This window comes from Patella vulgata, chromosome 5 (genome assembly GCF_932274485.2).
Source record: "Patella vulgata chromosome 5, xgPatVulg1.2, whole genome shotgun sequence".
NCBI classification, from domain to species: Eukaryota; Metazoa; Mollusca; class Gastropoda; family Patellidae; genus Patella; species Patella vulgata.
Genome location: NC_065883.2, coordinates 67,769,047 through 67,784,821, shown reverse-complemented (window position 1 = coordinate 67,784,821; position 15,775 = coordinate 67,769,047). Strand labels below are relative to the sequence as shown.

General features: G+C 37.0%; 1 protein-coding gene across 5 annotated transcripts in view; it reads left to right on the top strand.

Annotated features, from left to right (window-relative positions):
- LOC126821879 (E3 ubiquitin-protein ligase HECTD1) overlaps positions 1-15,775 on the top strand; it is a 57,465-nt gene that overhangs the window by 37,594 nt on the left and 4,096 nt on the right. For 3 of the 5 annotated variants that reach the window (XM_050550460.2, XM_050550462.2, XM_050550458.2), the window contains 14 exons: positions 654-1,140; positions 1,830-2,122; positions 4,132-4,294; positions 5,452-5,540; positions 6,073-6,203; positions 6,627-6,687; positions 7,070-7,235; positions 7,623-7,833; positions 8,863-9,061; positions 10,263-10,400; positions 11,166-11,755; positions 12,179-12,257; positions 14,331-14,424; positions 15,122-15,272. In XM_050550460.2, the coding sequence (XP_050406417.1) occupies positions 654-1,140; positions 1,830-2,122; positions 4,132-4,294; positions 5,452-5,540; positions 6,073-6,203; positions 6,627-6,687; positions 7,070-7,235; positions 7,623-7,833; positions 8,863-9,061; positions 10,263-10,400; positions 11,166-11,755; positions 12,179-12,257; positions 14,331-14,424; positions 15,122-15,272 (2,852 nt within the window). The remainder of the gene's footprint in view (positions 1-653; positions 1,141-1,829; positions 2,123-4,131; positions 4,295-5,451; positions 5,541-6,072; positions 6,204-6,626; positions 6,688-7,069; positions 7,236-7,622; positions 7,834-8,862; positions 9,062-10,262; positions 10,401-11,165; positions 11,756-12,178; positions 12,258-14,330; positions 14,425-15,121; positions 15,273-15,775) is intronic. The other 2 variants (XM_050550461.2, XM_050550459.2) reach the window with 1 other exon arrangement.

Here is a 15,775-nt window from a genome sequence, read left to right as displayed (position 1 = left end):
CATTACGCTCAACATTTGTACTTGGCAGGTAGAAAACATAGCAAATGTTTACAGTGTAATTTGTGCAATTTGTCAAAGTACTAAAATTGATACCTTTGTTGGCCACGAAACCCATGTCAGTTGTTGTCCAGGCAAAGTTTCCCTCATAGCACACTGCATGGTGTATGCCTATCTTCATTAACCTGGTAGTTTCATTTCATTATCAGGGAAAACCCATATCAATATTGATCTAAAGTGCATGCGTTAACCCAGTAGCTCTCAACCTTTTTTTGCCATTGGGACACCTTATTTGGAACGCATGAAAAAATAGATGCACACCTGGCTAAATATATATGAAAAATATTTGAATTTTGCAAAATAAAAACATGGTAAGTCAGAATGCATACAACCATAGACAGAGACTACACATAGACGCATAGATTGAATGACTCAAATTAAATAAAGAAAAACACAGCTATGAACTTATCAATAGACACCAGTGGGATCACTAGGTTTTTCGCATTTTATAGTTCAAAATATCACGGCAAACTTAGGAAGATCTCACGGCACACCTGGTTGAGAATCACTGCATTAAACCATTAAATTCCCCAACCCAACTCTGATCAGCAGTTAGAGATAGGTTAATAAAGATATCTATGTTTGTTATTTTTTAGGCGGCGGAATCTGTAGCCGAAAGTATTTTAAATCGAGTGATGGTAACAGTTGATCCAGCTGATGATTCAGACGGAACAGTTACAAGTGGTAGTGAACCTGTTATAGTTCTGCATCGCGGTAACGAAGAATTATCACGAGACAGCCATTTTGGTTTGATGGATTTAGTTAGTGGTGTTGAAAACATGGATTTAGGATCCGTCCCAGAACCAATCCGAGGAGCCGAAGGTGGAGTCCGACCTCCTCATCTAGATAATAAAACAAGATCGGAAGCGAGGAAGAATGACGCCCAGACGAGAAGCTCCCCGACAAATTTAATGAGTGCTAGTGTGCCTAATTTACCTACCAGTATGGAACAGACAGTCAGTCTGCTGGATACATTCGCAGCGGCTGTAGCCAGACGTAATCTGGGAACTAATAACGGGAATAATATTGTACGGAATGCCAATGCTAGCAGTTTAGTGCGTTTAGCTTTATCCAATTCTCCTAGTAAGTAATAAATTATATATTAAATACAATCCCTGTCGTCAATTTTATAACTATGAAGTAGCAGATTATGTAATCTTTAATGATATGTTGATTGAAGGCTAGCCAGTTTAGCTGTCCATGTTGTTAACTCGGAGTGTGACAGTAAATAAACATTAAACACGGAGGGGATCGGGATATATACTGGCTCGAGGACAATTCGTCCCAAGACAATTCGTCCCTGAACAATTCATTCCCGGACAATTCTTATCAGGACCTTTAGTCCCATAGGACTATTCGGCCCCGGACAATTCGGCCCCATGGACAATTTGTCCCCCGGACTATTCTTCCCTTAGGACAATTCGTCCCTAAGGACGATTTGTCCCTGAACACCACTACTGGTAGTTCCATTATCAAAAAGACCCCTACTCGCAAGTGAATTGTTGAAATAAAATTGAATCATATGTTAGATTGAGTAGATGTTAAACTCTCTCTCTCTCTCTCTCTCTCTCTCTCTCTCTCACTCTCTCTCTCTCATTTGATGTGGCTATTAGATATTCATAAGGTCAGATCAAAGTAAGATCGAAGAAAATAAGAGTAATTTTGATTGTTGTTCTCTGGAGAACAAAAGATTAAATTTATTAAGTGCAGCACAGATAATTTTTCCAATGTTTTTTTTTTTTTTTTAATATTATCTATTTATTTTATTTTAGATAATTTATTAAGTGCTGCACAGAGTTATCCTAGTTTAACCAATTCAACAAATGCTACATCTAACACCCTGACCACCACTCAGACCATGGCTAATGTCACATCACTGAGTCAAGCCTTGACCAGAAGTCTCACCTCAACATCTAGTGAAAGCGACAATGAGTTTCTTGAAACGTGTCGTGCGTCGACTTTACTTGGTGAATTAGAAGATGATGAAGAATTACCTGAACCTGATGATGAAGATGATGAGAATGAGGATGAGAATGAAGATGATGAAGATTATGATAATGTGATGGTGAGTGGATGTTTATCTGATTTATCTAAACAAAGGGAGCCACGGTGGCTAAGGGGGTAAGATGCTGGCTCAATAGCCTGGAGGTCGTATGTTCGATCTCTGCATTGGCCAAGAAAGTTAATCGGGATTTTCCGACGTGGTTTCCGCTTGCCAGTGGTGCAGGATGGAGGGCCTGACAAGGACAGCTGTCTTGTCGTTCAGATGGGACGAAAAACCGAGGGCCTGTGTACATTGATGTGCATGTAAAAGATTCCTTGGCAAAATTTCCCTCATAGCACACTGTATGGCATGTATGCCTGTCTTCATTAGCCCAGTAGGAGAAGGACGTTAAACCCCATTTCATTTCATATCTAAACAACTTGGGGGGAGGGGGCATGGTGGATGGTCTAGTGGGTTAACACATGAAATCACAAGGTCTGTCATTGAGTCAAGTGGCATGGTTTCGATTCCCCAATTTAAACATGACAAGGGGTAGGGTCGTCTGTCCAACCTTGTGGGTTTTCTCCGGTTTTACTCCCACTGTTAAAAACCTGTATGTGCAAGTGAATTATTAAAATAAAATTAAACCATATGTTAGTCCCAAAATGACCTTTATTGTGACGAGTGGATGTTAAACCCCACTTCTCTCCCTCTCTTTAGCTGTAATTTTGCCAATCTAGATTGACTAGCAGTGAAATAGACAGGTGTAAATTTTACTTGTCAGTCAGCAATTCATATTTTGTGAAATAAGGAATTTATTTCTTACCTGTGAGAGAGCTGACTCACTAATCAGGAGTTCTGGGGTTTGATCCGGTGTTAGCTGAGAGAGTTTCTCAGATTTTTCAGTGTGGTTTACCCATCTTCATTAGCCCGGATAAAGCAGAAAGGCCGGATGTTAAACCCAGCTTTATTTCATTTTATACTTCTATTAGTTTTTAGCACCTTTATTTTAATCACCTTTACACCTTGTTAGTGTCATTTTTTTTCCTGAAACCCACATTCTATAATATGATCCCACAGTCACCATCTTACATAATGTATCTTAAACATACCTAATAATAACATCCCACCTCCAGCCACTATTAATTACAACTGTCGATCCTTTTCTTATTAGGCTGCAGTTTACCATAACCTAATTAAAACCATTTACATAAGGCAACGAAAAAAAAAATTCTGTTTCTCAGTAACTACTGCATCACTTAAAAAGATAACATGCCCCGTTTTTATTTTAGAAAATAAAGATTAAAACCAGTTTCATTCATTATTGCACATTCATTATGGCCCGCACACATTCATTATCGCATGCACAATCATTTTTCCCCAGTTTAAATGAAACTGGAAATGTACCGAAGGCTCAGTTATTAAGTACACACCTCTGCTACTGGCAATCACAAATGATACTGGATAATCATACGTTTCTACATGTGATGATTTGAAATGTGACATTTGTGATAAGTCAATTAGTCACATGATCCTGTAACAAAATAAAAACTCCCACATCAGATAGTGTTAAACATACATTATGCAAGAGCTAAATCTGCCAATTGCAGGTCTTTCTTTGGGCCTGAAATGTTATCTAAATTATTAATTAGACATTAATTAACTTAGCCAGACCATAATCAACTCTCGATGGCATCGCTAGCCTGTGATATTTACTGGATTAGAAACCGGTCTGCTGCTTCTGATTAAATCAAAAAATGGATAATTAAGACTTATGTTTTTTATCATACAGACTTTAGTAATGATGATTGAGGCTAGGCCGAAAATTCAATCGCTAAATACTTGGTTTAGGGTGGATCAATTTGACTGAAATTTCAGCAAATTCCCGTTAAATTATCTAGTTTTTAACTATTATAGTGAGAACTGCCAGCTCTTTATCTGATCTTCCATAATGTATCTTTAAGGATTGTCTAAGAACCAAATTATTTTTTTTTGTGTGGCCTGATAATAAGATCCTACCCGTTTGTTACCATTAGTTATCAGAGCATGTTATCGTGCATGATTTGATGTGAAACCTGATTTTATTCCAGATCTCGTTACAGGAGGAAGAAGAGATGGAGTCAAGAGATCGTCGAACCTGGGATGACGAACTTGTCTTGAAGCGACAATTCTCAGCCCTTATACCTGCCTTTGATCCCCGACCTGGTCGAACCAACGTAAATCAAACTCAAGATTTTGATATGCCCGCACCAGGTATGTTTATTTATCTTGTTACTAAGCACCATACCGAACTACAAGCTGCGAATCACGATATTTGACAATTCTGATTTGTTGAATTCTTTTTTATAATTCTTAAACATGCATTATGCAAGAGCTAAATCTGCCTATTCTAGGTCTTCTTTTAGGCCTGAAATGTTATATAAATTATTAATTAGACATTAATTAACTTATCAAGACCATAATCAACTCTCGATGGCATCGTTAGGCTGCAATATTTACTGGATTTGAATACATTTTGTGATGGATAATTTAAATGGATAATCAGGACCTTGTTTGTTATCATACCAACTTCAGTAATGAGGAACGAGACTAGCCTAGATTTCAATGGCTAATATCTCGGTTCAGAGTGAAGCAATTTGACTAAAAATTTCAGCATATTTTTTAACTGTAATTGGCTAGAACTCTCAGCTCTTTATGTAATCTTACCTAATGCCCCTATAAATTTGACAGATTTCTGATACAAAAGCTTTTATTACTGGATTATTAGTCTGATTAATAAATAGTCACTTTAGTCTTTTGAACAAAGCCTTGTTTGAAATTTTAAAACATACAAATTAAAATTAAAAGCTTTTGCGAAGAACAACAACGTCTATTTTATTTATTGTTTTATTTATTGTTTTTGTAATTTTAATTGAAATTGATTTTCTCAGAAAAACAAACATTCAAATTGGTATTGCTTAAGTGATGACTTACAATAAGACCACCATGTGGACCACTTTATAGTTATAAAGGGGCCATGGTGGCTCAGTGAATAAAGCGCTAGTTCGGTAACCAGGAGGTCAGGGATTCGATCCCTGTGTTGGCTGACAAAGGTCACCAGAATTTTCCAGCTTGGTTTCCCATTGTCAGTGGTGTAGAATGGAGGACGTAACAAGGACATCATCTAGCCCTCTGAATGGGACAAAAAAGGGAGTATACATTAGCGTGAATGAAAAAGAACCCTTGACAGTTGCAATTCGAAATCAAGAGTAGACTGTAGTGCCACTGTTCCTAAAGAATTTCCCAAACAGCACAGTTCATAACGTAGATCCATGTTCATTATCCCAGTTGGTGCAGAAAAGTAGGACGTTAATCCCGATTTCATTTCATTTATAGATTTAAATCTTTAATAATTGTTCTAACTGTTACAGGAAGTGAAGAATGTTCTTCACCAGAAGTAAAAGAAACAGTATCTCAACCAAGATTAATATTATCATTACGATCTCCATGTCTACCTGGGGTACGTACATTATATGTAAAAGTACATAGAAATATATTTAAGAATTGGGTTAATGGTAAAAATGTCATATTTGAAAAAGTGTCTTGCTAATCAGAGGTAACATAATACATCAACAATTGACCACCTAGAAAATTTTGAAATATATTTAAGAATTGGGAAATGTCGAAGCCTGGATATAAGGTAACTGTCACAGACTTTGTCAAGTACAAATTTTCACACAATGTATATATTGTAAAAAAAAAAATGGGGGAGTTGGGTGGCAGAGTTGTTAACATGTGCGCGTTGCATCATAAGGTATGTTATTGAGTCGAGTGGCGTGGTTTTTATTCCCCGCTTGTATGTGACAAGGAGTATGGTCGTCTGTCTAACTTCTTGGGTTTCCTCCCACTACTGAAGACCCCTATGCGCAAGCAATTGACTGAAACAAAATTGAACCATATGTTAGTCCCGAAATGACCTAGTTTGTGTCGCGTGAACGTTAAACCCCATTTCTCTCTCTCTCACTTACTTAATTCTGTGAATTATATTTTAGATGAATGATGAAGAATTCCAGTTAACAGATGGTAATGCTTGTATATTTAAATATATCCAGACTTTATTATTACAAGGTTCCAGTAGCGGACGAACAGAACGTTTACGTCGGGTCTGGGAACCTACTTATACGTAAGTTTTACTCATTTCAGACACAATCGAATTATTCACAACTTAGTCCTTGCTAATCCTCACCCATCAAAAGAAGTGGGGTTGGATGGCAATCAAAAGATTTTACCCAATAATAATAAATTGTATCTGCTCTGTGAGAAGCTTAGGTAAATTATTGTGATGTGCGAGTAGAAATGTTACGATACAAATAATTGAGTTTTTCAAGAGTGATCCCGACTGAGACATAAATGATATGTCACACATTGGATAACATTGGAACCATTTGAAATCAAAATGGAGGGGGAGGATTATCTTGGATGAGTTTAGATTTGAAGTATGCCTTCAATTGTAGAAAAATGTGTCATTTCTGATTCAGTGTACAGCTTTAATTTGTTTATTTATTATTTGAAGAATGATATTAAATGTCCGTTCCACATATTACAGGATTGTGTATAGAGAATTAAAGGAAGATGGTGAAAAAGATTCAGAAACTCAGAGCATTCGAGTAAGTATGACCATCATTTTATGTTAACATGATATTCATGACCTTAGTGGATATATGAGTTACAGATGTGTTCACTTCTGTTGTCATGGTAAAGAGTGCAGTCTGTCTTCTATTCATACAAAGCTATATAATGAGGATCCAACGTCGTGGGGTTTTCTCAGGGTCCTCTGATTTCCTCCCACTGCTAAAGACCCCTAAACGCAAGCATATTATTGCAATCAAATTGAACCATGTGTTAGTCCCAAAATGATAGTTTGTGTGGAGTGGAGTTAAACACCATTTCAATTCATCATATCTTTGTAAATACTGAACATTTCTAGACTGATATTTGTTTAAATCCCTTTTAGAGAATATTGTAGTTATTATACTTTATTTATTCTAGTCGTCCCAGAGCATGGAGAAATATGTGAATTGGCGAAATGCATTAGGTGATCGTGATGCTGCGAGGAGTATGGACCAATCAACCTGTAGTGTAGAGCATGTATTACAATTATTACAGAGATTATATGCTATAGCACAGGAACAAACAACACCTAGTAAACGTAATGGTTAGTATCTTAATCCTCTGTGAGCCCACTCCTATCTGATATTAGAATATACTGGAACCTCACTAATAGGTGGTTCCCAGTTTTAACAAAGTAATGGTTAGTATTTTAATGCTCTGTGGGCCCCCTCCTATCTGATATTAGAGTGGTATTACATTATATACTGGAAGCTCATTAATAGGTGGTTCCCAGTTTAAATAAAGCAATGTTTAGTAGCATAATCCTCTGTGGGCCCCCTCCTATCTGAGTTGTTTTACATAATACACCAGGACCTCACTAAAATGTAATTGTTAGTAGTATAATCCTCTATGGGCCCCCTCCTTTCAGATACTTGAGTGATAAAACATTACGCATAAGCAACCTATAATATTTTTGTAATGTTTATTTCAGATGGAAGTGATGTACTGTTGAACATTCCAATAGATGAATTTATCAGTAAAAAAATCACCAATAAGGTTGTTCAACAGATTCAAGATCCGTTAGTTTTAGCCAGTCATTCCCTACCTGAGTGGTGTGAACATCTAACACGATGGTGTCCGATGGTATTCCCATTCGATACACGACAGCTCTACTTTATCTGTACAGCTTTCGGAACATCAAGGTATTTATATTAAATCTTTTACCTGTACTGCTAAATAAGCATACATGTAATAAGTGAGCGTTTAGGGCTTTGTAATCTCACCCAGAATGTTCCCGATTTGAATCCCGATGTTGGACCAGGCCTCGAGTTCACAAAGCATTCTCAGACTTAAGTTATGAATTTACTCAAAATTGTTTGCCTTGTCTTAACTAAAATATAGTCCTTTATACAACTTTTGTTGTTTTAATGTATCAAATACATTAATAAGAAACTATGTACAAAGGTTTGTGTTTCTGGATCAAAAATGTTTCTCAAAGAGTTATTGAAAGTTGAGTAAATTCTTAACCTAAGCCTAAGAATGCTTTGCTAACTTGGGACCAGAATAACCTTCAGTATTTTTAAAGTCTGGCTTTTACTTATCATGTACCATATCTTAGTCCCCAAATGATCCATTTATTTCGCTAGAATCCCAGTCTACTTAATAGAACTTTTGCGAGATACGGTTACAGGTTCTATATAAAAAAAACGTTTGAAGCCAAAAGTGTGACAGGCTCATTTATCAAGTACGCAACCCTGATAAATGTTACTTACAATCTTAAATGATACTGGATAATCATACATTCCTATAAACAACACGATGAGACAACTGAAGAGCCTTGAAATGTGATGTTTGTGGCAAGGCAATTAGCCACATGATCCTTTTACAAAATAATTTAAAAAGTTAATAATTTCGGGACTAACATATGGTTCAATTTTATTTCAATAATTGCTTGCAGTAGAGCTCTTTAGCAGTGGGAGAAAACCCGAGGACCCATAGAAAACCCGAGGTTGGACAGGCGGCCCTACTCCTTGTCACATGCAACCGAGGAATTGAAACTACGCCAGTTGACTCAATGACAGACCTTATGATACAATTCGCACATGCCAACCAATCGGCCCCCCACCCCCTATAACATCAGATTTTTGTTCTGGATATTTTTCAGAAATCCAGCGTATTTTTTTTTTTTGTATGCCCTTATTTTTTATTTTTATTTATTTGTATATTACCAGGTCTATAGTATGGTTACAGAATAAACGTGATGCATCAATAGATCGTATCAGAAGTCCCGTACCACGTCGAGATGAAGGACATGAGTTCCGCGTGGGTCGATTAAAACATGAACGTGTTAAAGTACCACGAGGTGATGAGTTATTAGGTTGGGCTATGCAAGTCATGAAACATCATGGAAAGAGAAAGGCTGTACTTGAGGTTCGTAGTTTTATCACAGACATGGGGTTAATTACATTGCAATGCGACATTAGATTACAATTACATTTGTCATACTAAACTTAGGGTGCCTGTCTACAGTTAGATCCACTTGAGAACACACACTAAGCTAGTTGACCAACATTTTAAGTCCTAAATTGACGATTTTAGTCGATAATACTAAGTATTCTTTGAGAATTTAAAGATGTATTTATTCTGCTTGAATTTATTGGAATTGAATAGGTTTATTTAGTCTTTGTGTGTGAAATGGAGTAGTACCGCATTACAAAACAGTATGCTTATTTTTGGATATGGCAGCCATTCAGAACAGAGATTTATTCTCGAATTATGAAGTAGATGAATCTCTGTACAGGATGTTACTTTTATATTTGTATGATTACAATTACATTATGATATACACCATTCATTACATGCCATAGGAGAAGGTAGTACTAAGTAGATGTCTTCACCAGTGGCAGAGTGTACAGAACATGAAAAATGTGCTTAGTCGTAGGGATGGGAGAAAAAAATCAAGGTCCATCCATGTACATATTGGCATGCATGTCAAAGAACCCTTATCAGTTTGAATTCAAAGAAAAATAAACAGAAATACTGTTCTCTCCCTCGCATTGCACACATAAACATAAAAATTAATATTATTGTATATTCACTATGTAAGACTAGAGCTAAATCTGCCTATTGTAGATCTTTCTTTAGGCCTGAAATGTTATATAAACTATTAATTAGACATTTATTAACAAAACAAGACCATAATCGACTCTCGATGGCATCAGATACTCAAGATTTTAACTAGATTAAAACAGTTCGCCATTTAAAAATTTAATTTAAAAATGGGAAAGTGAGGCTAAGTCCCGATTATACCAATGCCCTGGTTACCACTGTGCACACATCTTGTAAAAACTACAAACAATGATAACTTGGCTGAGAATGAAGTAATTTGAATGAAATTTTCAATATTTTCTTTTTTTATCATCTATTTTTGAATTATGATAGCTAGAATGATCAACTCTTTATTAAACTCTTAAATAATGTATCTTTAATATGAATATTATTGTATGTTGCTATAAATATTATTGTATGTTAATACGACAATGCTTGAAGTATTGTGTTGTGAAGACATTAATAACCATTTCATTCCATTCACCATTAATTTCTGATGAAACATGTTTTTTTGTTATTCTAGATTGAGTTCCAGAGTGAAGAAGGAACAGGTTTAGGCCCAACTTTAGAATTTTACGCCCTTGTTGCAGCTGAATTACAGAAGAAATCTCTTGGTCTCTGGTTGTGTGATGACACCATTCCTGATAAATATGAACGAGAGGTACGAACAAATATGTCTTTCTCATAAAACAATTTGACTAGAACAGTTGACTAGAACAGTGTGTCGAGTTATTTGGATGTGATGAAAATTTAGTATTGCATGTATAAGGATCCATTGACAGTTTAAAGTTAGAGATGAATAGAGAGTTCTCTACCCATAGTGTGTAATATATAAGGTTTTCACTATATTAACATGGGTGTAGTCAGTAGATACCAACATCAGTTTTAGTGTATAATATATAAGTATAATAGTGTATATTATAAAAGGTTCTCTCTATAACATTTATATAGTCAATGGATACCAACATCAGTATTATATAAAAGGTTCTATCTATAATATGTGTGTAGTCAATGGATATCTACATCAGTATTATATTGGAGCTGTTTTTATACAAGATATTTAATGGTGCTATTTATGTTGTATTTAGTGCAGTATTTAATGATGACACTGACAATTAATTAAGGATATATAAGCGTCATGCCATATAATCATGAATGTAGATGGTGGATACATTGGTGTTATGCACACTTCAATATTATGACTTATTTACTGAGTGACGTTTCAACTTGTCTTCTGTAGCCTTTATCAAGCGAAATATTCAGACTAGAGAAGCCTAGTTTAAAACATCGCTCAGTAATAAGCAGTATGTATTCCAAAGAATTGTGACCTGTATATTCCAGTTCAATTACCAAATGCCATAGAAATGCTAAAGTAAAAATAATGACCTTTACTTGCCCACCTTATAATTTGTAAATTTTATTTCAGATTGATATTGGTCATGGTGTTAAACCACAAGGATATTACGTTCAGAGAATCGGGGGACTATTCCCAGCCCCGTTACAGCAGGAAAGTCCGGACATGGAACGTGTGGAAAGACATTTCCATTTCCTCGGAACTCTTCTAGCAAAATGTTTACAAGATAACCGCCTTATTGATCTGCCTCTGTCTCGTCCCTTTCTTAAATTACTGTGTCTTGGAGACGTTGGACAAAATATAACGAAACAGAACCGGGATCTTTCTCATCGCGGTCTGAGTGGCATGTTAGAATCGTGGCACAGCGAATCAAGCGATATGATCACAAGTATCGAGGAATCAGAGAAAGAGATGAGAATGGATCGATCTCGCATCAGCATGACTCAGGCGTGGTATCATGGCGTCCTCACAGACGAAGATTTTGAATTGGTGGATCAGCATAGAGCTACGTTTTTACGACAACTACGAGAATTGGCCGCTAAGAAACAGAGAATATTGAAAGACCGAAGTATATCCGAAGATCAGAAGAATATTTTATTAGAAGAATTATGTTTACCTGGTACGGATGATCACCCCATGCTCGTTAGATTGGAGGATTTGGGGTATGTTCATTTCTTATATATATACCAGTTAAATTAGAAATGAAATGAAATGGGGTTTAACTTCCTACTATTATGCTCCTATACTGGGCTAATGAAGACGGGCATACCCGATACAGTGTGCTATGAGGGAAATTTTGCCCGGTCAGCGGCACAATGGCCTACTCTTATATCAAATTCCAACTGCCAAGGGATCTTTTACATGGACGCCAATGTATACACAGGACCTCAGTTTTTCGATTCAACTGAACGACTAGACAGCTGTCCCTGTCAGGTCCTCCGTCCTGCACCACTGACATGGGGAAACCACAGCGGAAAATCCCAATGAACTTTCATTCATCCAATGATCTTTTTAAGATCTTTTTGTGTAGTGAAATGAATTTTCCCAATTTTATTTTAATCCATTTTTTTTTTCTTTTTGTATAGTTTAACATTCCAGTTTAACCCATCATCTAAAGTTTATGGTTTTATGTCACATGATCTCAAAATAAATGGAGAAAACGAGGTAATTATCAGTTTTATTATTATTATCACTAGATCTGCTGGTTCATTCATATTTACCAGTTGTGACTGACTGACACTGTTCATTGACCAGCTTTAGAAATTACAAAATGAAATGAAATGAAATGTGGTTTAACGTCCTACTGTTCTGCTCTGACTGGGCTAATGAAGACGATCATATGCCATACAGTGTACTGTGAGGGACGTTTTGCCCGGACAGCGGTGCTAAGGCCCACTCATATCGAATTCCAATTGCCAAAGGATCTTTTACGTGCACACCAATGTGTACACAGGACCTCGGTTTTTCGTCCCATCCAAAGGACTTGTCAGTCAATTAAAATGCCATAGAATTAGAATTGTAAAGAATCAATGCTTAAATCACAATAAATACTATTAAATTTATAGTTTCTATATGTAGAAAGACCTTTAAAACAAATAAACAAAAATGGAAAAATCCTAGAAATTAAAGTCACCTTATGAAACTGACGAAGAAACAAATGACAAAATGAAATGAAGTTTACATTCATCGTTTTATTCCAAATGATCGTTAGACTAAGTAAGGCACAGACTGACCATTATAAGGGTAAAATGATACCCGGGGTCAAACAGCAAAGTTACCACAGCATCACAACCAAGTCAGTAACGGGTAAATCCTCCTCTGTTTGCCAAACAAGCATTGATCCGACGTGGCATACTCCTAATGAGACGTCTAAGGTCATTTTGGTCCAGATTGTCCCATTCCTGTTGCAACGCAGCAGCAAGTTCTTGGACATTGGCAGGACGTTGTTGATGTTGACGTAACCTCTGTCCAAGCATGTCCCAGACATGCTCGATGGGGGAGAGGTCGGGACTCAGTGCTGGCCAAGGTAATGTGGTGATGTTCTGTTGTTGGAGGTAACCTGTAACGATCCTGGCCCTGTGACATCTTGCGTTGTCGATCATGTCTGATGACGTTAACGTCTTGGAAGCGCTCGTTTCGACGACGCCACACCCTCCTACGTCTGTCCAAAAAATCAACAGTGAACCTTGACTCATCTGAAAACATCACATTGCTCCAGCGTCGATTATCCCAGTGTTGACGATCCCTACACCAACGACGTCTTGCCTGAATGTGATGATCTCTCAAACAAGGGATCACGCGAGGACGTCGGGCGCGAAGGTGACCCCTATGCAGTCGATTCCGAATCGTCTGGCCACTCACTCTCACACCAGTGTCTGTTTGAAGACGAGCGCTGATCTGATTTGCTGTGATGACACGTTTTCTCAAGGCCAAGGTACGGATAAATCGATCCTGGGCTTGAGTTGTCGCCCTTGGTCGACCTGAGCGTGGTCTGTCCTGTACAGATTGTGTATCACGGTATCTGGACCATAGCCTGCTTATGACAGACTGAGAAACATTCATCGTCCGCGCCACAACCGCCTGTGTTGTGCCGATCTGTAGCATGCCAAGGGCACGTAACCTTTCATTTTGGGTAAGCCGACGCATATCAAAATTTGTTTTCTGGTCACTAAAACAATTAAACTGATGTTTCCACCCTGGAATTCAATGCCACAATGACTGTAACATTCAAAGTCAGAGTCGTGCAAATCTTGGGTTGGACCCCCATGATGATCCCAAGCATCACCTGCATTCCATGCGGTAGCTATTGGTGCGTTTGGGCGTCACATGTAACTGGAAATGTTTCTTCTGTTAGGTTCTAAAGTGACTTTTTTCGTAGTCATTTGCATATTTTAGTATTATGCCCCCAAAATCAAATATCCCCTACTTTTTTTGAATAGTATATTTTACTAATTATGTCAAAAAAAATTGACCAGCTGGTAAGATATTGAAATGAAACCTTGGTTTAAACTAAGAGGGAACTTGATTTCGAGTCAGCAACACAAGAGTTGCAATGGATTGACTTAAGCTTAAATATTTGGTGACTTTCTCGAAATACATTTAATTATTTAGACGACTTTGATTTTTATAAAATTGAGTTGTATTTTTTTTTTTTTTTTGTATAACTTTGACCATATGTATGAAAATCAATGTTTATTGTGAATATTGAGAATAAAATAATAATTATTGTTTTTGCAGGAAGTAACTCTGGATAATATTGAGGAATATATTGATCTAGTCACAGATTTCTGTCTCTCTAGTGGTATTAGACGACAAATGGAGGCTTTTAAAGGTAAAAAGATATTTTTTAAATAACTACTAAAAAATAAAAAACTATCTGAAAAATGATAATGTTAAAGTCATAGATAAATAGATATACAGGAATTTTTAATGACAATAAAATATATAATAATCTGCCAAACAGAGACTAGTCTTGGGTGTAAATTAGTTTACAATATCTGGCCCAACATTATTTCTGTCAGGGGTAAAATGGTTGTGTATAGACTACAGAATAATGGACTCACAACACTTCAATGTGGGGATGTATGTCTTTCAAGGAAAGCTTTTTGGATGTGTAGCTTTTAAGACCAAATGTTCATATTAGTAACAAAGGGGCCACAGTGGCTCAGTGAGTAAGACGTTGGCTCACTAACCTGGAGGTCACATGTTCAATCCCAGTGAACTTTCATTTTTAACACATACATACAATGTCCTAGAGTTGTGCCTGTGTAAACAAAAAGAACCCTTGACAGTTTAAATTCCAAGGCGAGTAGAGCAAACATCGCTGTCAGACAAAAATCTTACCCTCACAATGAACACGTAACCATAAGAAATAAAATGAATTTGTTAGTCTCAACTATGTATGTTGTTCTTAAGATTGTAAATCACATTCAATTCTGAGTAAAAAAAAATGTCCATATCAGCTTTCTTTTCTAACAACTTAAATAGTTTATAGTAAAATTAATATTTTTGAATTGTGTATTTTATAGCTGGATTTGATGTAGTTTTACCGTTAGCAAAGTTACATGCCTTCAGTGCTGGAGAGTTATCTACTATGTTATGTGGTGAACAGGCTCCCACGTGGACTAAAGAAGATATTATCAACTATACCGACCCTAAGTTAGGTTACACACGAGAAAGGTAAGTCGTCTATCAGCATTTTATAACTATTCAACACTACCTTAAAAGAAATGAAATGAAATAGGTTTAACTTCCTACTTTTCTGCTCCAACTGGGCAGACTTCATACAATGTGCTGTGAGGGAAATTTTGCCTGGGCAGCGGCACTATAGACTATTTTTTTATCGAATTCCAACTGCCAATGGATCTTTTACGTGGATGCCAATGTATACACAGGACCTCAGTTTTTTGTACTATCCGAACGACTAGACAGCTGTGGATATCCAACTAGAAACATCAACGCTGATGGGTTAATCAAATGTCTGACATCATAGGGTCAAAAGCCGCTCTTATGACCCCTGACGCGATCAGATCTTCATGTAGTGTGGGGGGTTGGATGGCTGAATGGTTAGCGTGCGCGCGCTGTATCATACCGTCTGTCATTGAGTCGACTGGCGTGGTTTCGAATCCCCGGTTGTACGTGACAAGGAGTAGGGTCGCCTGTCCAACCCCGTGGGTTTTCTC